The following is a 23,973-nucleotide window of genomic DNA, read 5'->3' on the forward strand; positions in this document are numbered from 1 at the left end:
GCGCAAAAAAGAAATAATAATCAAAACCTGTTGAATAGGATTACCAGAAGAATGAGGTTTCAAGGCCAGAAATAGCTTACAATTATTTTTGAAATTAAGAAACTTAGTTCTATCACCAAAAAACAAATCAGGAATAGGAATTCTTGGTTCTAACATAGATTTCTGATCAATAGTATCTTGAATCCTTTGTACATGTGTAACGAGATTATCCATTGAAGAGCACAGACCCTGAATATCCATGTCCACACCTGTGTCCTGAAACACCCAAATGTCTAGGGGAAAAAAAAGACTGAACACAGAGCTGAGAAAAAAAAAAAAAAATGATGTCAGAACTTCTTTTTTCCCTCTATTGAGAATCATTAGGTTGGCTCCTTGTACTGTTATGACGGCAATCCAGTGACACAGTGTGCCAGCAATCAGAGCACATACAGTGATCTGACAATAACCCAAAAACAATAGAACGAGCTCTGAGACGTGGAATCTCTGTAGACCGCAATACCTGAACCTAACCTAAACACAACTAAAGGCAGCTGTGGATTGCGCCTGACACTACCTATGCAACTCGGCACAGCCTGAGGAGCTGACTAGCCTGAAGATAGAAAAACAAGCCTGACTTGCCTCAGAGAAATACCCCAAAGGAAAAGGCAGCCCCCCACATATAATGACTGTTAGCAAGATGAAAAGACAAACGTAGGGATGAAATAGATTCAGCAAAGTGAGGCCCGATATTCTAGATAGAGCGAGGATAGCAAAGAGAACTTTGCAGTCTACAAAAAACCCTAAAGCAAAAAACCACGCAAAGGGGGCAAAAAGACCCACCGTGCCGAACTAACGGCACGGCGGTACACCCTTTGCGTCTCAGAGCTTCCAGCAAAACGAAAAGACAAGCTGGACAGAAAAAGTAGCAACAAAAGCAAAAAGCACTTATCTAAGCAGAGCAGCAGGCCACAGGAAAGATCCAGAAGCTCAGATCCAACACTGGAACATTGACAAGGAGCAAGGAAGACAGAATCAGGTGGAGTTAAATAACAAAGCAGCCAACGAGCTCACCAGAACACCTGAGGGAGGAAGCCCAGAAGCTGCAGTACCACTTGTGACCACAGGAGTGAATTCAGCCACAGAATTCACAACAACATACATTACATTACTGATCCTGAGTTACATCCTGTATTATACTCCAGAGCTGCACTCACTATTCTGCTGGTGCAGTCACTGTGTACATACATTAGATTACTGATCCTGAGTTACATCCTGTATTATACTCCAGAGCTGCACTCACTATTCTGCTGGTGCAGTCACTGTGTACATACATTACATTACTGATCCTGAGTTACATTCTGTATTATACCCCAGAGCTGCACTCACTATTCTGCTGGTGCAGTCACTGTGTACATACATTACTGATCCTGAGTTACATCCTGTATTATACTTCAGAGCTGCACTCACTATTCTGCTGGTGCAGTCACTGTGTACATACATTACATTACTGATCCTGAGTTACATCCTGTATTATACCCCAGAGCTGCACTCGCTATTCTGCTGGTGCAGTCGCTGTGTGCATACATCACATTACTGATCCTGAGTTACATCCTGTGTTATACCCCAGAGCAACACTCACTATTCTGCTGGAGCAGTCACTGTGTACATACATTACATTACTGATCCTGAGTTACAACCTGTATTATACTCCAGAGTTGCACTCACTATTCTGCTGGTGCAGTCACTGTGTACATACATTACTGATCCTGAGTTACATCCTGTATTATACCCCAGAGCTGCACTCACTATTCTGCTGGTGCAGTCACTGTGTACATACATTACTGATCCTGAGTTACAACCTGTATTATACTCCAGAGCTGCACTCACTATTCTGCTGGTGCAGTCACTGTGTACATACATTACATTACTGATCCTGAGTTACATCCTGTATTATACCCCAGAGCTGCACTCACTATTCTGCTGGTGCAGTCACTGTGTACATACATTACATTACTGATCCTGAGTTACATCCTGTATTATACTCCAGAGCTGCACTCACTATTCTGCTGGTGCAGTCACTGTGTACATACATTACATTACTGATCCTGAGTTACATCCTTTCTTAAACTCGAGAGCTGCACTCACTATTCTGCTGGTGCAGTCACTGTGTACACACATTACATTATTGATCCTGAGTTACATCCTGTATTATACTCCAGAGCTGCACTCACTATTCTGCTGGTGAGGTCACTGTGTACATACATTACATTACTGATCCTGAATTACCGCCTGTATTGTATTCCAGAGCTGCACTCACTATTCTGCTGGTGCAGTCACTGTGTGCATACATTACTGATCCTGAATTACATCCTGTGTTATACCCCAGAGCAACACTCAGTATTCTGCTGGAGCAGTCACTGTGTACATACATTACTGATCCTGAGTTACAACCTGTATTATACTCCATAGCTGCACTCACTATTCTGCTGGTGCAGTCACTGTGTACATACATTACTGATCCTGAGTTACATCCTGTATTATACCCCAGAGCTGTGCTCACTATTCTGCTGGTGCAGTCACTGTGTACATACATTACTAGTGCCTGCTCCATTCATTCTCTATGTGACTGCAGAGTGCCGGCTCCATTCATTCTCTATGTGACTGCTGAGTGCTCGCTCCATTCATTCTCTATGTGACTGCTGAGTGCCCACTCCATTCATTCTCTATGTGCCTGCTGAGTGCCCGCTCCATTCATTCTCTATGTGCCTGCTGACTACCCGCTCCATTTATTCTCTATGTGCCTGCTGAGTGCCCGCGCCATTCATTCTCTATGTGCCTGCTGAGTGCCCGCTACATTCATTCTCTATGTGACTGCTGAGTGCCCGCTCCATTTATTCTCTATGTGACTGCTGAGTGCTCGCTCCATTCATTCTCTATGTGACTGCTGAGTGTCCGCTCCATTCATTCTCTTTGCTCCTGCTGAGTGTCGGCTCCATTAATTCTCTATGTGACTGCTGAGTGTCTGCTCCATTCATTCTCTATGTGACTGCTGAGTGCCGGCTCCATTCATTCTCTATGTGACTGCTGAGTGCCGGCTCCATTCATTCTCTATGTGCCTGCTGAGTGCCCGCGCCATTCATTCTCTATGTGCCTGCTGAGTGCCCGCTCCATTCATTCTCTATGTGACTGCTGAGTGCCAGCTCCATTCATTCTCTATGTGACTGCTGAGTGCCGGCTCCATTCATTCTCTTTGCGCCTGCTGACTGCCTGCTCCATTCATTCTCTGTGTCTGCTGACTGCCTGCTCCATTCATTCTCTATGTGCCTGCTGAGTGCCTGCTCCATTCATTCTCTATGTGACTGCTGAGTGCCCGCTCTATTCATTCTCTATGTGACTGCTGAGTTCCAGCTCCATTCATTCTCTATGTGCCTGCTGAGTGCCCGCTCCATTCATTCTCTATGTGCCTGCTGAGTGCCCGCTCCATTCATTCTCTATGTGCCTGCTGAGTGCCCGCTCCATTCATTCTCTATGTGCCTGCTGAGTGCTCGCTCCATTCATTCTCTATGTGACTGCTGAGTGCCCGCTCCATTCATTCTCTATGTGCCTGCTGAGTGCCCGCTCCATTCATTCTCTATGTGACTGCTGAGTGCCGGCTCCATTCATTCTCTATGTGACTGCAGAGTGCCGGCTCCATTCATTCTCTATGTGACTGCTGAGTGCTCGCTCCATTCATTCTCTATGTGACTGCTGAGTGCCGGCTCCATTCATTCTCTATGCGACTGCTGAGTGCCCGCTCCATTCATTCTCTATGTGACTGCTGAGTGCCGGCTCCATTCATTCTCTATGTGACTGCTGAGTGCCCGCGCCATTCATTCTCTATGTGCCTGCTGAGTGCCCGCTACATTCATTCTCTATGTGACTGCTGAGTGCCCGCTCCATTTATTCTCTATGTGACTGCTGAGTGCTCGCTCCATTCATTCTCTATGTGACTGCTGAGTGTCCGCTCCATTCATTCTCTTTGCTCCTGCTGAGTGCCGGCTCCATTAATTCTCTATGTGACTGCTGAGTGTCTGCTCCATTCATTCTCTATGTGACTGCTGAGTGCCGGCTCCATTCATTCTCTATGTGACTGCTGAGTGCCGGCTCCATTCATTCTCTATGTGCCTGCTGAGTGCCCGCGCCATTCATTCTCTATGTGCCTGCTGAGTGCCCGCTCCATTCATTCTCTATGTGACTGCTGAGTGCCAGCTCCATTCATTCTCTATGTGACTGCTGAGTGCCGGCTCCATTCATTCTCTTTGCGCCTGCTGACTGCCTGCTCCATTCATTCTCTGTGTCTGCTGACTGCCTGCTCCATTCATTCTCTATGTGCCTGCTGAGTGCCTGCTCCATTCATTCTCTATGTGACTGCTGAGTGCCCGCTCTATTCATTCTCTATGTGACTGCTGAGTTCCAGCTCCATTCATTCTCTATGTGCCTGCTGAGTGCCCGCTCCATTCATTCTCTATGTGCCTGCTGACTGCCCGCTCCATTTATTCTCTATGTGACTGCTGAGTGCCCGCTCCATTCATTCTCTATGTGCCTGCTGAGTGCCCGCTCCATTCATTCTCTATGTGCCTGCTGAGTGCTCGCTCCATTCATTCTCTATGTGACTGCTGAGTGCCCGCTCCATTCATTCTCTATGTGCCTGCTGAGTGCCCGCTCCATTCATTCTCTATGTGACTGCTGAGTGCCGGCTCCATTCATTCTCTATGTGACTGCAGAGTGCCGGCTCCATTCATTCTCTATGTGACTGCTGAGTGCTCGCTCCATTCATTCTCTATGTGACTGCTGAGTGCCCGCTCCATTCATTCTCTATGTGCCTGCTGAGTGCCCGCTCCATTCATTCTCTATGTGACTGCTGAGTGCCCGCTCCATTCATTCTCTATGTGACTGCTGAGTGCCGGCTCCATTCATTCTCTATGTGACTGCTGAGTGCCGGCTCCATTCATTCTCTATGTGCCTGCTGAGTGCCCGCGCCATTCATTCTCTATGTGCCTGCTGAGTGCCCGCTCCATTCATTCTCTATGTGACTGCTGAGTGCCAGCTCCATTCATTCTCTATGTGACTGCTGAGTGCCGGCTCCATTCATTCTCTTTGCGCCTGCTGACTGCCTGCTCCATTCATTCTCTGTGTCTGCTGACTGCCTGCTCCATTCATTCTCTATGTGCCTGCTGAGTGCCTGCTCCATTCATTCTCTATGTGACTGCTGAGTGCCCGCTCTATTCATTCTCTATGTGACTGCTGAGTTCCAGCTCCATTCATTCACTATGTGCCTGCTGAGTGCCTGCTCCATTCATTCTCTATGTGCCTGCTGACTGCCCGCTCCATTTATTCTCTATGTGACTGCTGAGTGCCCGCTCCATTCATTCTCTATGTGCCTGCTGAGTGCCCGCTCCATTCATTCTCTATGTGCCTGCTGACTGCCCGCTCCATTCATTCTCTATGTGCCTGCTGAGTGCCTGCTCCATTCATTCTCTATGTGCCTGCTGAGTGCCCGCTCCATTCATTCTCTATGTGCCTGCTGAGTGCTCGCTCCATTCATTCTCTATGTGACTGCTGAGTGCCCGCTCCATTCATTCTCTATGTGCCTGCTGAGTGCCCGCTCCATTCATTCTCTATGTGACTGCTGAGTGCCGGCTCCATTCATTCTCTATGTGACTGCAGAGTGCCGGCTCCATTCATTCTCTATGTGACTGCTGAGTGCTCGCTCCATTCATTCTCTATGTGACTGCTGAGTGCCGGCTCCATTCATTCTCTATGCGACTGCTGAGTGCCCGCTCCATTCATTCTCTATGTGACTGCTGAGTGCCGGCTCCATTCATTCTCTATGCGACTGCTGAGTGCCCGCTACATTCATTCTCTATGTGACTGCTGAGTGCCCGCTACATTCATTCTCTATGTGACTGCTGAGTGTCCGCTCCATTCATTCTCTATGTGACTGCGAGTGCCCGCTACATTCATTCTCTATGTGACTGCTGAGTGTCCGCTCCATTCATTCTCTATGTGACTGCTGGGTGCCCGCTACATTCATTCTCTATGTGACTGCTGAGTGTCCGCTCCATTCATTCTCTATGTGACTGCTGGGTGCTGCGCTCAGCTTTTTCTGGCAGTCCCAAAGAGAATTAATGAGTCGAGTATGAAAGGGATAAAAGTGCTTCGAATGGAATAGTAACATAGTAACATAGTAACATAGTTAGTAAGGCCGAAAAAAGACATTTGTCCATCCAGTTCAGCCTATATTCCATCATAATAAATACCCAGATCTACGTCCTTCTACAGAACCTAATAATTGTATGATACAATATTGTTCTGCTCCAGGAAGACATCCAGGCCTCTCTTGAACCCCTCGACTGAGTTCGCCATCACCACCTCCTCAGGCAAGCAATTCCAGATTCTCACTGCCCTAACAGTAAAGAATCCTCTTCTATGTTGGTGGAAAAACCTTCTCTCCTCCAGACGCAAAGAATGCCCCCTTGTGCCCGTCACCTTCCTTGGTATAATAAATATTCCCAGTTCTGCCGATCAGTTAATCAGGTCCTAGCGGTCGGACCCCCACGATCTGCAGGTCCTCTTCTATCTTGATGCCCCCAGACAGCCTCTTTAAATTACTTATAACCGAGTGTACAATGGTCTTCCAGTGCTGAGCCCGATGCCGCAGGCTACTGGCCACATTATCACCATGCGAGACCTTACCCTGCTGCGGCACATCCTGGGCAGGACCTTTTAATTTACCTACTTGCACAGCGAAGGGATAAAAAATGCAAAATAGGGCATCTGCGTTTGCTCTGGGACCCCTAAGTCACCCCTGACAGCCCACTTGTGAATGCTATAAGGGCCGAACATACAAGCTATATTCCACTGTATATGGTCGCTGCGATTCTGGATCTCTGACGCAGCGGCGCTCTGCTTCTGGCAGACGACAGCTATTCTGGTAGCAAACGAGAATTTCAGAGAGGCAGAGAAATCTAATTATAGGCGGCTAATTTGTGCGCTGCATGTGCTCATTACTGTGGAGGTTGTGATGTCACCGGTGAGTGGGCCCGCAGCCCACCTGGTGCGCCAATCTTCTCCGCTATCATGTGTGGGAGCGCGTTCTGCTCATACCTTTCATCCAACGCAACAACAACCCCCCCCACGCCTTTACTGACAGCGAAATCAGCCGGTGCGTGAGAACCAGGAGCATTCTGTGTAATGGAGGATGCACAGCCCGAAGTCATCACTGCGGACACGAGAGCGTGTGCGGCCACCGCAGTGACTACGTCAGCAAGGTACAGAGCAGGGGGGAAGGAGCAAAAATTGGGGCCCCGATCTCGCCGGGTCAGATCAGTATATTATATGGTAAAGTGAATGGTGTCAATCAAGACTACAACCCGTCCCGCAGAAAACAAGCCAACATACGGCTGCGAGGACGGAAGAATAAGAAAGTTATGGCTTTTTGGAAGAAGTGGAGGAAAAAATAAAAGTGCAAAAATAAAATGTGAAAAAAAATATAGTAACAAAATAAAAATTTGCATGCTTTTTTTTTAGAATTTAGGAAACGGCTGGTCCATATAAGGGGGTATACCTTGCCCATCTTGGTGACATTTTGGCATTTGATGATTCTGCCAAAGATCTGAAGACCGAGATCTTCCATCCTAAATATGGCAATGTAACTGATCACTGCAATAAAAAAGAAAAAAAAAAGTGTAAACACGCCTCAATAATAATAATATACTGTAGTCAGTGTGCCATTGACGAGAATGTCACCGTAAGAGCGTTTTCACACGCACGATTTTTCACATTGGTTATGTTGCACCAAAATCAGCGAGAAATCATCTTGACTTCTGTTTCTCATTGTTTCCATGCGAGGATCTGAAATCCGCTTTTTGTAAAACACATATATATATATATTGGTGGGTAGCCACACGGGCAAGTGGTTGACCCACTAAATGGGGCTATTTACCATGTGAATCCACAGAGGAGCAGACTGAAAATCCACAGCAGAAATCTGAGGTTCAGTCTTCGAGTTCTGCTGCTGATTTTCTGTCTTATCCGCTGTTGTTTTTATTTCCCCCCCCGAAGATCAAAGTTCTAAGCGGAATATCAAAATGTCTCCACAGATTTCATTGTCTTTTCGGGTGATCCCATCACTGTACTTTTAATCTTTCACACCCATCAGCGTCGATCTTTGAACCCTTTTCCTGCACCAAGTCGACCCCATTGTTCACTTTCATCCCTGGGATCTCCTACTTACCAACAAACAAAGACTGCTCTGACAGTAGATAATGCTTCCCATCCCGGGCATAGAAGGCTCGGACAACAACGTCCAGGAGATCTTTATATTGGACACATCCAGAAAGAACGTCCAGGACAAACTGTTCTTCTCCATCATTAAGAATCTAGGAGAGAAAAGGCCGGAAATCTACGGGTGGATCAACTATGGTTAGACGAGAAATTTATCGGGACCAATGATAGAAAGGAACGTGCATAGAACTAATCGTTCTGTCTGCAGATTTCACTACACAAAACTGCATACATTTGTAAACAGATCTTTAGACCTGATGAGGCTGGTGTACATACAGTGATAATGCATTACAGTATGGCTGTTCAATACTTTTTGACAGCATGAAATCAATTTCCTTATCTGGTTGATAGCTCCACAATGTCCCCCACTCTTGTTGCCAAATCTCTGCCCACCTACCCGTCCTGGCAGCTCCCCAGTGTCCCTCCTCCCTACTGTTGCTGAATTTCGGAGAATCAAGCCTGATTGACAGCTCCTCAGTGCCCCTCCTCCCTGCTGCTACTGCTAAATCTCCAAGAGTCAGGCCTGGTTGACAGCTCCTCAGTGTCTCTCCTCCCTGCTGCTACTGCTAAATCTCCAAGAGTCAGGCCTGGTTGACATCTCCTCAGTGTCCCTCCTCCCTGCTGCTACTGCTAAATCTCCAATAATCAAGCCTGATTGACATCTCCTCAGTGTCCCTCCTCGCTACTGCTGAATCTCCAAGAATCAGGCCTGGTTGACATCTCCTCAGTGTCCCTCCTCCCTGCTGCTACTGCTGAATCTCCAAGAATCAGGCCTGATTGACAGCTCAGTGCCCCTCCTCCCTGCTGCTACTGCTGAATCTCCAAGAATCAGGCCTGGTTGTCATCTCCTCAGTGCCCCTACTCCCTGCTGCTACTGCTGAATCTCCAAGAATCAGGCCTGGTTGACATCTCCTCAGTGTTCCTCCTCCCTGCTGCTACTACTGAATCTCCAAGAATCAAGCCTGGTTGACATCTCCTCAGTGTCCCTCCTCCCTGCTGCTACTGCTAAATCTCCAAGAATCAGGCCTGGTTGTCATCTCCTCAGTGCCCCTACTCCCTGCTGCTACTGCTGAATCTCCAAGAATCAGGCTTGGTTGACATCTCCTCAGTGTTCCTCCTCCCTGCTGCTACTACTGAATCTCCAAGAATCAAGCCTGGTTGACATCTCCTCAGTGTCCCTCCTCCCTGCTGCTACTGCTAAATCTCCAAGAATCAGGTCTGGTTGACATCTCCTCAGTGTCTCTCCTCCCTGCTACTACTGCTAAATTTCCAAGAATCAGGCCTGATTGACAGCTCCTCAGTGTCCCTCCTCCCTGCTGCTACTGCTGAATTTCCAAGAATCAGGCATGGTTGACATCTCCTTAGTGTCTCTCCTCCCTGCTGCTACTACTAAATCTCCAAGAATCAGGTCTGGTTGACATCTCCTCAGTGTTCCTCCTCCCTGCTGCTACTGCTGAATCTCCAAGAATCAAGCCTGGTTGACATCTCCTCAGTGCCCCTTCTCCCTGCTGCTACTGCTGAATCTCCAAGAATCAGGCCTGATTGACAGCTCCTAGGTGCGCCTCCTCCTATTGCTGAATCTCCAAGAATCAGGCCTGTTGTCATCTCCTCAGTGCCCCTACTCCCTGCTGCTACTGCTGAATCTCCAAGAATCAGGCCTGGTTGACAGCTTCTCAGTGTCCCTCCTCCCTGCTGCTACTGCTGAATCTCCAAGAATCAGGCCTGATTGACAGCTCCTAGGTGCGCCTCCTCCTATTGCTGAATCTCCAAGAATCAGGCCTGTTGTCATCTCCTCAGTGCCCCTACTCCCTGCTGCTACTGCTGAATCTCCAAGAATCAGGCCTGGTTGACATCTCCTCAGTGTCCCTCCTCCCTGCTACTGCTGAATCTCCAAGAATCAGGCCTCGTTGACATCTCCTCAGTGTCCCTCCTCCCTGCTGCTACTGCTAAATCTCCAAGAATCAGGCCTCGTTGACATCTCCTCAGTGTCCCTCCTCCCTGCTACTGCTGAATCTCCAAGAATCAGGCCTGGTTGACAGCTCCTCAGTGCCCCTCCTCCCTGCTGCTGAATCTCCACCTGAATAACATTTAGGTGTCCCTCCTACCTACTGTTGAGACATCACACTGCTCAGTACAAGCTGCATCTGACAGGCCGCTGTGGGTGAAGACTGAACACACGTGGACTCATGAGTTCTGTTATGCTTTAGCTGGACTCATAAAATGCTCATAGTGATATTAGGATTATACAGCCATTATGACATGGATTTTCATAGTAAGTACACTAGTCTCAACAGGATATGTGTATATATATATACTGTATAGTATGAATCTCTTATTCCGCAATCATAAAGGGTGTGCCTAAAGTAACAATATAAAGGGGTCTTCACTATTTTATTATTGAGCTACTAATAGCCTACTTCACAATATATAAATTTGTGGTGGTCTGATCATGGGGCCGATTCTTCGTGACTGCCCTCACACACGCTCGTGCTACGCCAGTCTTGACGGAGTACAAGAAGCACCATATTCCTTAAGAGACACACGCCAGTTCAATTAAGTTTAGTGCATAAAGTGTGAAAAACCTTGTGTCAGTCTTCACTTCACGTTCTGTCATTCTATTCACAGGCCAGGATGATTGAGCTGTAAAATGTCACCAAGTGCTGACTAGCATCATCTGTGGAAACAGTCAGTGAGGTCAACCGGGAAACCTCTGCACATACACGTCTTTGTGATTTCACGGCAAATAATTCCCTGGAGTTGGCCGGCCGGTTCTGCAGCATTTATGACAAGACGCACGAGGACATATTATTAATGACAAAGCAAATAAACAGTTTTTTTCTTCTTCACTAAAACCTTTTAGAACTGACTAAACGCCCCATTAAAAAAAAAAAAGTCTTAAAATAAAGTAACTGCATCCTCGGAGGGAGAACAACACGACAAATTATAGCATTCTATATTTACCAAAAAAAAGTAAGTACCCCCTTACTGGTTCCATAGGAATTTAGAGGGTAATTACAAGCCCGATGCTGCTAATCAAATGCTCCTGATTAATGGTTCATCAGCAAGTGTGACCTATATAAAAGCAGAAGTTCGGGCAGTTTGCTGGTCTGAAGCATTAAGGATGTTCTCAAGTTTTGAAAGTTATTTCTTATCCACACAATAGGGGATAACTTTTCGATAGTTAAGGGTTGGCCCCCACGATCCTAAGAACTGGGGCCCTGAATGCAGCGGAGCTTGATCATGCGTACTGCCTCTCCATTCATTCTAATAGGAATCCCGAAGATCGGCCGAGCGCTGGATGGAGCGGCAGAGCACACGATCAACCATTGCTCCATTCATTTCAGCTTTTTCCGGCAGTCTTTGCTAAAAGGGATAAAAGTTTCACATCAGGGGATAAAAATGCTGCCAATCGGTGTGGCCGGGTCCAGCAATCAGATCAGCAAGTTATCACCTCTTCTATCTTAAAGGGAACCTGTCACCTGAATTTGGCGGGCTCTGTTTACGGTCCGATGGGCGGCGTTTTCTGTTCTTTCATGCACCCCTTCCTTTCCCGCTGGCCGCAATATTGTCTTGAATTTGATTAGGTTTCGCCGGCGCACTATATCCCGAAACACAGCGAAATACTTCCGGGACATAGTGCGCCGGCGCATGCGCACTAATGCTTTTCGGCTTTGCCCGCAGTTGGGCAAAGCATACTGCGTGTGCGCAAGGCAAGATTGCATTGCACAGGCGTGTACTACGGAGGAAATCTAATCAAATTCAAGACAATATTGCGGCCAGCGGGAAAGGAAGGGGTGCATGAAAGAACTGTTGGACAATCCCTTTAAGACCCTTTTACACTGGCGGATAGTTAGCTGTTCCCTCTCTCGAGTCTGTGTATACAGGGGAGTAATTTGCATCGGCCGGTGTAATTGATCGACTAGTGATATTGGCGATTGGCGGTGATAGAAATCTGCACGGACCACAGCGGGATGGAGATTCCACGGCAATCACTGGTGCCACGTCGTACGTCCAGCACATTACTCACTTCTTGAAACGTGGATTAAAGCTTTGACATCCAACGCAGAAATACTGAGTTTTTTGTTTGGAGGCAGCGAATGATTCAGATGTTCGTCGGGATTTCAATTACATTTCTGGATTTGCCGGCGACAGATTTATGATTCCAAATTACATCTGTTTGACATTCTAATATCAGATCTCCTTGTGTGGAGCTCGCGGTAAGTGAGACGAGCGCGCAGGCTTCAAGTGCGCAATTAAATGACTCATTATGAATGTCACTCCACCGCTGGCAGACATACAAAAACCTTCTGTAAAATGATTAAGACGTCTCGCAGGAGCAATTAGGACATTTCTCCCGCTCTGACAGTTGTTAGATTGCTGGAAACCAGATCATGCTGAGCACGGAGGTCGGACCCCCTACACACCACAGCGTATACGGAGAGACGCACGACTGGTGGGCGCTGGATGGATCTACTCTCATGCTGCGTTCCTGGCAGGAGTCGAGGGTCCCGAAAAAGGGTCACAGGAGGCCCGTCTTATCCTCAATCAGAGCGGTGTATAGCACCCATAGAAAGTCCAATGGTTTGTATAGCACCGCTCACAATCTAAGAATTAATTGCTTTTTCCTTTGACCAGATATGGGTGCCAACTACCTGAATACTCAGGCAGCGTTCTGCAGCCTGAGCCTTCCTGTAAAACCAGGAAATATGATGATATGCCCCAAAATACCAGGGCTCTTTTATTATGGAGCAAACAGGAAAAGAGAAAATCCAGCTTCCAAAAATATCCAAATTTTATTTACCAGGGCTCATTTGTTATATTGGCTTTAATTGTAAAGTGCTGTGGAATATGTTGGCGCTATATAAATAAAATTATTATATTATTATTATTATAAACTACAGACCTACATTATTATAAACTACAGACCAAATGCACCAATTGACATCTGAAGGAACCTGAAGACCTACCTCCCTGACAAGCCTACGACCTGCCGTAACCCTCACACTACGAAACTGCGGCACAAACAGCTCTACCCTCACCTAATTTATCATCACCCATCCCTTGTAGACTGTGAGCCCTCGCGGGCAGGGTCCTCTCTCCTCCTGTATCAGTCGGTGACTTCTATTCTTCATGATTATTGTACTTGTTTTTATGTACACCCCTCCTCACATACAGTATAAAGCACCATGGAATAAATGGTGCTATAACAATAATCTGATGAAGGTCAATGATTTGGCCAAAACGTTATGCTTTTGTCTGTGGATTGAATCACATTTTTCTTGCGTGCCAAGCTTTACTATCATAAGTAAGTGTAAGCTCTTGTGGTACGATACTCCCCGTCTTTACGTGTGTTATCTACTGTATATAGAGGTGCTATCAGTCATTGTACAGGAGGAGGAGGAGGTGAGCTGTGACATCCCCTATTGTGAATGGTGGATCCTGTGTTATCTACTGTATATAGAGGTGTTATCAGTCATTGTACAGGAGGAGGAGGAGGAGGTGAGCTGTGACAACACCTATTGTGTATGGTGGATCCTGTGTTATCTACTGGTTATAGAGGTGTTAACAGTCATTGTACAGGAGGAGGAGGTGAGCTGTGACATCACCTATTGTGAATGGTGGATCCTGTGTTACCTACTGTATATAGAGGTGTTATCAGTCATTATACAGGAGGAGAAGATGAGCTGTGACATCACCTATTGTGAATGGTGGATCCTGTGTTACCTACTGTATATAGAGGTGTTATCAGTCATTATACAGGAGGAGAAGTTGAGCTGTGACATCACCTATTCTGAATGGTGGATCCTGTGTTATCTACTGTATATAGAGGTGTTATCAGTCATTGTACAGGAGGAGGAGGAGGAGGTGAGCTGTGACATCACCTATTGTGTATGGTGGATCCTGTGTTATCTACTGGTTATAGAGGTGTTAACAGTCATTGTACAGGAGGAGGAGGTGAGCTGTGACATCCCCTATTGTGAATGGTGGATCCTGTGTTATCTACTGTATATAGAACTGTTATCAGTCATTGTACAGGAGGAGGAGGTGAGCTGTGACATCCCCTATTGTGAATGGTGGATCCTGTGTTATCTACTGTATATAGAGGTGTTATCAGTCATTGTACAGGAGGAGGAGGTGAGCTGTGACCACCTATTGTGAATGGTGGATCCTGTGTTATCTACTGTATATAGAGATGTTATCAGTCACTGTACAGGAGGAGGAGGAGGTGAGCTGTGACCACCTATTGTGAATGGTGGATCCTGTGTTATCTACTGTATATAGAGATGTTATCTTTCCTGTTTGTGATAATAATGAAACTACAGAAAAGTCTTCAGCCATGGTAGAGAGCTGTGCTCTGAAGATCAGTGGATCCTGTTTTTCCTGCTATGTACAGAGCTGATATCTGTCATTGAAATCATGTATGTGATGATACTGAGACTTCTAGAAAGTCATCTGTACCAAACAGGAATAAGAGGACTAGTATAAACCTAGTGGCCAATGTGAAAATTACAAGATTTCTGTCTCTTTCTGTTAATACAGTAGTAACAATAGTGACAAAACAGTATCAAACATGTTAAACAATAGGTCATTTTCTGATGACACATTCAATATAAATGTATTCAAATTGCATAGAGTTGTGGCCCTAAGGGGGCGCTCCTCTCAGATTACACAGAGCGGAGTATCAGATGATTGATAGGTTGGATTTATTTCAATGGGCTGATGAGGAAGTCCATTAATTACCTAATTAAGCAGAGTCGGGGAGGGGGTGCTCCAGTTCCCAATTTCTGTCCCTTAGAACAGATGATTTTTAATTCTGTGACAACCTATGAGCCAAAGTGACGTCATTTCTTAATCCCTCCCCCCGCGGAGCATCCGCAGGAAGCTTTCCGGAATCTCTGCTTTCCTAGGAATGCTTCGGCAGCGCCCCGGAGATCTACAAACTGAGAGGTCTCCCCAATAGCATGTGTGCGTATGAGGCCTATACCTGAAAGTCCTCCATAGATTCTTCTAGGAAGTGCTCCAGACTCCGATCCTCCGGATTATACTTGTTATGGAGCTGGATTATCAGGGTGATGCATCTTCCATAATGAGTCATCTGTAACCAAACAAGTCCGACATGAAAACCGCTATGATGTCAGGACGCTGAAATGTGCGATTACCCGTCTAACTTTTTCCGCGTGATACGTTACACTTTACTATAACGTCTTTGCACTTTGTATTGTAATAACATAATTGCATTTATTATATCACTATTATTTACAGACACATGCTACTACGCAGGCGCCGTAGGTTTCTTTTAGCAAAATGGCGCCCGTGGTGGCGCCTGCGCAGTAACATCATGTTCCAAATTATGCTACTGTGCAGGTGCGGCCAGGGACATTTTGAGAAAGAATTTTTTTTTTCTAAAAGAAATTTATATCACTAAATAAAATATTTCAAAACAATAAGATACACAGTATGTAAAATAGGGGGCAGGTCACTACGGGATCAGTGACCTGTTATAATCCCATACTGATGAACATGTAAGCAGAGCACCACATAAAGCCCCGGCCACAGCCCTACCCACATGTTGACCTCTGTTTTTTTTACATTATGTACTTAAATAATAAAAAAAGATGGCCTGGGACCCCTCTATTCTTAATAACCAGCCATGATAAAGCTGACAGCTGAGGGTTGCAGCCCACAGCTGTCAGTTTTGCCTGCGCTGGTTAACAAAGATAGAAGAGACCCCACATCATTTTATTTATTTATCTATAGCGTCGGCTGATGAAAACTCCCATCAGCTATGCCAGGTCTCGCTGTTATCAGCAACAGCAGGGGTAGGCTGATGAGAGTAGTACTCTCTCATCAGCCGACGCCTGTGACGGTCAGTAACCTTTTTACCGCCGGTCACAACTGCTCGCTCACACTTTCTTCTGAAATTGTGGGAAGTTGAACCGCAGCTCTCTCACCAGCGGTAATGATCTTACCGCCAATCAGAACTGCCGGTGTGGGAAACAGCCAATGTTCGGGGTGCCAAACCTCAGCAGTAACATGGACTTTCTGGAGAAGTCCGTATTCGGAGTCTGTGCATTAACACTTTACTGTTCGGGTTTGCTAATCTCTAATTCTGAATGCAGAGGCCAGGATCATAATCCTTTCCAACTGGTACATCGACGCCTCTACCCTGTGCCAGTCGTTGCACTGGTTGCTCATCCGCTACAGAGTTTAATATAAACTTATCACTCTCACCCACAAATTGCTCCACGGCTCAGCACCACCCTACATCTCTTCTATTGTCTCAGTCTACCACCCTACCTGTGCCTCAGTTCTGACAACGACTTACAACTAAAACTCTCAATTATTAGAACCGCCAGTCCTCGTTTCCAAAAGTATTCACGTGCTGCTCCAATTCTCTGGAATGCTTTACCCAGGACCCTTCATTTAATCCCTAATACCAACAGTATTAAGCGTGGTGTTGTGAATTCCGCTCTTGGGCTCCCTCCGGTGGTTGTAAGTGGCACTTTTGTGAGTTCTGCTCTTGGGCTCCCTCTTGTGGTTTCTAGTGGTATGGCTGCTCCTTGGAGTTAGCTGTCATCAGCTGCCTCCACTTATCGTCTCTTCTGCTCGTTTATTGAAGTCTGGTTCTATCTTCAGCCAGTGCCACTTGTAAATGGTTCCTGGTTGGATTCACATCTCTTTGGAGTTCCCTGTTATCCTGACCAGTTCAGCTAAGCTAAGTTTTTGCTTGCCCTTTTCTGTCCATAGATTGCGGACTTATCCATTCTGTGCTTTCTATGTTTGTCCAGCTTATCAGTGTGAATTAATTCTGTCTTGCTGGAAGCTCTGGGAGGCAGATTTGCCCTCCACACCTTTAGTCAGGTGTGGAGATTTTTTGTAAACTCTGCGTGGATTTTTGTATTGTTTTATACTGACCGCACAGTATTCCATCCTGTCCTATCTATTTAGTTAGACTGGCCTCCTGTGCTCATCCTGGTTTCATTCTGTGTATGTCTTTTCCCTCTCCACTCACAGTCATTATTTGTGGGGGGCTAATCTATCCTTTGGGGGATTTTCTCTGAGGCAAGATAGCTTTCCTGCTTCTATCTTTAGGGGTAGTTAGCTCTTAGGCTGTGACGAGATGCCTAGGGAGAGTTAGGAGCATTCCACGGCTACTTCTAGTGTTGTGTTGAGCTTAGGGACTGCGGTCAGTACAGTTACCACTTCCTTCAGAGCTCGTTCCATGTTGTTCCTAGACCACCGTATCATAACAGCGTGGTCTAAAAACTAATTTATTTAGACCTCACTTATCCAATTATCATCAGTTTACACATACAAAATTTTCTTTAGAATCATCTGTTCACACGCCCTACATACACTTAATAGCCCTCTGTGTCCGTACTCATACTGGTTGGTGGCCCGATCATACAGCGTTATGTGAACACCCTATTTATTATATTGATGGCTGGGCCGTACAATACAAGCAATTATTACCATCCACCTTTTGTGTCCGACTGATGAGCCTGTGCACATACCTCATACTGTAAAACGTTGCATTTTTTTCCTGTCCCAAAAAAAAAATGGAGGAAAAATAAACATAAAAACCACAACATGTGAACAAGCCCATCATCCAGAAACAAGAAATTCTCCATCTGGTGGAACATGTCACAGTTTTCTTTTGTCTCACTAATATCCCTGCTGAGAATATCCAAGGACAATTTTTCATTAGGGAATTCGAACCGAAAAACATGGGCTGGCATTTTCCCACGCTGAAGAGTTCATTTTAGTTCAGGCCGCCAGGGAGCGCAGCTTCGGTGATGTCACCACTACTCACTGAAGCTCCGCTCCCAGCGCTTTATTCATTCCCCAGTGGTTTACAACCAGGAGCGGTCGCATCAGCAGCGCTCCCGGTTGTAAACTGTAAATTCCCCTAGATATGAATTACGGCGTGGGACTGACTGTACGCTGGACAGGTATGGGTATATTGTTGGTTTATTATTTTGAGTTTTTTTCCAGGAGACCGAGAGCTTCGCTTGGAATGGCAGACTAGTAAAGATGGAAAAAATGTGTATATTGTTTTAATTCATTAAAATACTTTTTTCCAACTGTGTGGTGTGTTTGATGAACCCTTTAACAAGTATAAGATTAGTAATGGAGAGGTGTCTTATTGATACCTCTCCATTACTAAGCCGGATTAATGTCACCTTAGGCCGGTTTCACACGTCAGTGGCTCCAGTACGTGAGGTGACAGTTTCCTCACATACCGGAGCCACTGACACACGTAGACACATTAAAATCAATGCATCTTTTCAGATGTCATTGATTTTTTGCGGACCGTGTCTCCGTGTGCCAAACACGGAGACATGTCAGTGTTCGTGGGAGCGCACGGATTACACGGACCCATTAGAGTCAATGGGTCCGTGTAAAACACGTACCGCACACGGACGTTGTCTGTGTGCAGTCCGTGTGCCGTGCAGGAGACAGCGCTACTGTAAGCGCTGTCCCCCCCACAGGTGCTGAAGCCCCATTCATATCTTCCCTGCAGCAACGTTTGCTGTAGAGAAGATATGAATATTAGTGTGTAAAATCAATATCCAGGTCCCCACCCCCCTCCCACCCCCTGTGCGCCCCCTCCCCCCGCTGTGATTAAAATATTCACCTAGCTTCCGGATCCCTCGCAGCGTCCTGTCCTGGCCGCACCTTGTACTGTATGAGCGGTCACGTGGGGCCGCCGATTACAATCATGACTATGCTGCTCCACCTCCCATAGGGGTGGAGCCGCATATTCATTACTCATTGTCTCCGGCATGGTGCGTGTGGTACCCAGTGGGCACACGGGCGGCACACGTGTGCCGCACGTGTGCCACAAAAACGCACCGGCACACGGACACGGTTAATTCCGGTACCGATTTTTCCGGTACCGGAAATATCTGGACGTGTGAGACTGCCCTTACAGTGTACACTGTTCTCAGTGGGCGCATGTGCAGGACCTTTGGCGGGCCATATGTCTGGGTAAAAACGGACATGTCTGCATGCTTTGCACACGGACACACGGTCCGTGAAAACCCGCTGACGTGCATAGATCCATTCATTTGAATGGGTCTACGTGTGTCAGTGTCTCCGGTACGAGCGAAAACTGTCACTACAAGTACCGGAGCCACTGATGTGTGAAACCGGCCTAATACAGGTGCCAACAGCAGCAACCAGAGCTCTGATCTCTCTTGCTGTCCATTTCTGACAACTTGTGGTGAGTTTTTTGATCTTGCAGATTTTCTGCCCTCATTAAGATCGGTTACTTGCATTTTTTTAAAAATACACAGCGTCAAAAAAATAATCAAAAACTCATCGTGGGAACGGAGCCTTTAATTGTCAGATTGCTGGTGCGCATGTGCACTGCTTCCTTCGCGACACAATCGTGGGGAGCTAATGGTAGAGAGGGTCCTGCTGAAGGTCCCCGTCACTGCCAAACTTTGTCTTCTTAGGGTCGGTAGGGTTATTTTGCTGCTTTTCTCTGGCGTCTTGTAACCCAGAACGTCTCTTTTTACCATTTTTTTGCAGTTTCCTAAACGCTTCCTTTTAACTTTTTTCAACCACTGACAATTTTCTTTTAAGCATTTTTTGAGCCATCCACTTACTGCCATTTTACTGAAGTTTTTTTTTTTTTTTTTTTTGAAACTCCATGCAATATAATGAAGAAACTGCAAGAAGGTTTTGAAGCATAAAAGCTGCCAATATGCGCAGAAAGGCGCCGGGGGATGTTTAGAGATTTCCAATTGACTTATGTTTTAATGGGGGCAAACCCCTGAAAGAAGCGACATCCTCCATCGTGCAAAAACCAAGCAAAGCACAAATACTGACGACAAAAAAAGAAAAAAAAAACAATGTGTGCATGAAATTTCAGAAGTCTCATAGACTTTGCTGGTACTGAAAAAAAAAAGCAGCTGAAAATTTGCATTTAAAAAACGCTGCAAAAACGCCCGGCGTGAACTTAGCCTTACGTGTTTTGCACCCCATAGGGGTGGAGCCGCATATTCATGACTGTAATGGGCGGCACCACGTGACCGCTCATACAGGAGAAGGTGCGGCGAGGACAGGACGCTGCGAAGGAGCCGGGTGAGTATTTTATTACCAGCGGGCGCGCAGGGGGTGGGAGGGGGGTGGGGACAAGGATCTTTAGTTAAAACACGAAAAAAAAAAAAAAAAAAAAGGATTTTTCATATCTTCTTTCCAGCGCTGGAGAGAAGATATGAATGGCGGCTTCAGCACCAGATGCAGGGGACAGCGCTTATCTCTAGCGCTGTCTCCTGCACGCTCCGTGTGGTACCCAGTCGGCATTAGGATTGCTTCCTCCAGTCGGAGGAACTGGAGACCCGGATCTCTTCTTCAGTGATGAGACTATGTGTGGAAAGCCGCCAGGGGCAGGAGTAGCAGCCGCGCCGTGCGTTGCGTTACCAAGTCTGATCCGGTAGATGTGCACTAGTGATGGTCGGATCAGTTGTTATCTGAGCATGCTCGGGAGCTAACCAAGGGTCTTCGCTGTGCTCGAAAACTATGTCCGAGTCCCCGAGGCTGCATGTCTAGTGGCTACTCGACAGGGATTGCCTAACGAACAGCTGCTAGATATACATGTGTTGCAGCTGTTGAACAGACACTCAGTTAGCACCCGAGCATGCTGAGATAACACCTTATCCGACCACGTTCGCTCATCACTAGTAGAACTGATAGTTGCACATGGGCTGACCGCCCGCTGCGCCCCTGACCCCTTTTATCCGGCATTGTGGCGTCTCTGTTTGGTTTTGTGTATTTCTATTGTATCAGACAACCACGGTGACATCTGAGCCCTCTCCTCCGTGCAGTGCGCCCCCGTGCTGCCCACACGCCGTCTGTCGCCGCTCTACACTGCCAGGGAATCGTCTTCCCATCCTGTAACGAATTCTCTACAGAAGGCGCTGATATTTCGGTGGTCTCTTTTTGCACTTTGCTGTTTTTTTTCCCCTCCCCTTCTCCTTTTTTATCACTCGCCGTATCAGGGCTTATTGTTTTGTGTTATTTTTTTTGTTTTTGGCGGGACGATTTGTACTATTGAATGAAACCATTCGTTTTATCGTGAGATGTACCCGAAAGGGGGAAACAAACATTCCAAGTGTGGCGAAATAGAGATTAAAAAAAAAAGCTCAATTCTACAATGGTTTATTTTATTTACCATGTTCACTCTACGGTAATAATAATAATAATAATCTTTATTTTTATATAGCGCTAACATATTCCGCAGCGCTTTACATTTTGCACACATTATCATTACTGTCCCCGATGGGGCTCACAATCTAAATTCCCTATCAGTATGTACGGTAAATCTGACCCGGCGATATGATTCTCCCGGTCAGTGCGATTATACAGATACCAAGCGTGAATAGTTTTTTGTTTTTTTTTATTAAATGGTGAAAAAAAAAGTCAGAAATTTATAAAAAATAAATAAAAATAAATAAAATTTTTAAAAAAAATCACTTGTGTTGCTATTTTTTGTTTCAATCCTCTTTCTTACTCCACCGTTTACCGATTGGGTTACGGTAATTTATTAGAGGCAGATGATGGCTGAATAATTCAGCCATCATCTGCAGGGAAAAATGGCGGCTCAGAGTGAGGGAGCAGCATATGACGTACCTGTATGTCATATGTCATTAAAGGGTTAAAGATAATGACCAGAAACTGAAGATCAAACACATTTGGAAAATGTCACAATGATCGACCACCGGTCCTTTCAATGCCCCGCTTCCCTGGACCTGTGGAGGTCCCAGCGGTCGGACCCCCTTCTGATCGTGATGTTATTCCCTGTCCCATGGATAGTGTATAACTCTCAAACTTGAGAGTACCCCTTTATTATTGCAGAACCCCATTCACACGCACAGGATGAGGCTTTTCGTTGCCTGCGGGTGCTTTTGACGTTCATGTCACATGAACATTCTGTTCTTTTAGATTTAAAATAAATATATACGTATATATTTACTATACACAGCGGAAAAATGTCCGATGGGGTCCATTAAGTGTCAATTTTTTTTTTTTTAGAAAAGAATAAACGCGCAACGTGCAGACATTTTTCTTCAGTCCTAAAACCTGACGGTTAAAGGGAATGTCCAGCAAAAAAACAAGTAAGAACTGTCCATGATTGATTTGGGGGTAGTGATGAGTGAACGTGCTAGGGTTGAGGTGTTATCTGAGCATGCTTGGGTGCTATGTGCTCGAATAATATGTTCGAGTCCCCGTGGCTGCACGTCTCGCGGGATTGCCTAACAATCAGGCGGCTGCGGGGACTTGCGCATATTATTCGAGCACGTACCACCAGAGCATGCTCAGATAACACCTTATCCAAGCAGGCTCGCTCATCACTAGTTGGGGGGGTCTCACGGCTGGGACCTCCGCTGTTCGGCAGAACGAGGAGTTTTATCATAAGATGGATGCTTCGCTCATTCTCTAACATGACACACGACAGTTCCATATGCAATAAATGGGGCGGCGGGGGCACAGGCGCATGGATGCTCCATTCTAAGGGGGACAGAACGTCCCCTCTTCTGCAGATCGGGCACATTCACACTGGGGCTTTTGTCCGCAGGTCCGTTTTTCAAGCAGAAGATGCTATAGAAGACATGTTTTGTTAGCGCTTTTTTTTTTTTTTAAGTGGATCCACTCATAAAACGTTGTAAAAACACAGAGTGAACACCTCCTACGGCTAAGTTCACACTTGTCGGGTATGACACGGATTTCAGGGCAGATTCTGCGTCAAATCCGACAACAATCCAAATCCCATATCTGCGAATGCTGGATATTTATTATTGCTCTGCCAAGAATCACTCTTTTTGAATGACAACTGGGACAGAAAAACTGCATAATCTGCTAAAAAGATCGTAGACCTGATGAGACTGGTGGATTTACTCTGAAAAAAAAAAAAACAATGTTAGAATGTCTTGTATAATCTTCATGGTATAATGAATGCTCGGATTTGAATATCTGGAGCCGGAGGAGGGGGCAGAACTTTCCAAAGAGGATTACACCGTCATTATCAGATGGATTTTCTTTTTTTTTTCAAAATAAATACACCAGCCTCATCAAGTTCAAGAATTCCATTTATGAGGTTTTTCTGCTCTGCAAATCAACACATAGAGCTGCAGCCATCCAGTGCTTCTTATGCAGATTTAGGAGTAATAGGAAAGCTGAGTGACAAGTGCAGTAATGGTGATACTGTTTTTCATCCAGCTTTCCCAGAAGTAGGCCTGGTGAGCCCTGCACCTGATGACCGCGCATGAGGAGCCTGCAGCCACGTCTACAGCGACCGTCACCTACCTTCTGCCAAATCCCCCGGTTATTTAGGAGCTCGGAACCGTCCGACACAGTATCAGCAGCAGTTTCTAATGCAGCGCGAAGACTTCTGGGTATTGTAGTCCTAAAGTTTACAGCGCAGCCGTTGTAAAATGATGCTCTGCTAAGAGAAAAACTACTATTCCCAGAGAGCAAATCGGCCTGGTTACCCTCTTTATGTTTGATCACCGCCCTAGCAACCGGAAAATATAGGGGATAGTGATTGGTGCAAATTGGAACACGTGGTTCTAGATTGCCAACTTTGTTTAGTCTGTGCCGAATTAGGTGTTAATAAAGTTGGTTTTAAAATAGGAAGATGTAGTTTGTAGCTTGAATTAA

At 46.0% G+C, this 23,973-nt stretch overlaps 1 protein-coding gene across 2 annotated transcripts in view; it reads right to left on the reverse strand.

The window, feature by feature from the left end:
• Positions 1 to 23,704, reverse strand: part of CFAP99 (cilia and flagella associated protein 99) — a 61,613-nt gene extending 37,909 nt beyond the window's left edge. Inside the window, exons 1-4 of one of the 2 annotated variants that reach the window (XM_069744871.1) lie at positions 23,620 to 23,704; positions 15,290 to 15,400; positions 8,255 to 8,399; positions 7,586 to 7,680 (exon numbers count right to left, since the gene is read on the reverse strand). In XM_069744871.1, coding sequence (XP_069600972.1) covers positions 7,586 to 7,680; positions 8,255 to 8,399; positions 15,290 to 15,400 — 351 coding nt within the window. In that variant the 5' untranslated portion in view covers positions 23,620 to 23,704. The remainder of the gene's footprint in view (positions 1 to 7,585; positions 7,681 to 8,254; positions 8,400 to 15,289; positions 15,401 to 23,619) is intronic. The other variant, XM_069744872.1, reaches the window with a different exon arrangement.
• Between the last annotated feature and the right edge of the window lie 269 nt (positions 23,705 to 23,973).

Source organism: Ranitomeya imitator, chromosome 1 (genome assembly GCF_032444005.1).
Source record: "Ranitomeya imitator isolate aRanImi1 chromosome 1, aRanImi1.pri, whole genome shotgun sequence".
In the NCBI taxonomy this organism is placed as follows: domain Eukaryota; kingdom Metazoa; phylum Chordata; class Amphibia; order Anura; family Dendrobatidae; genus Ranitomeya; species Ranitomeya imitator.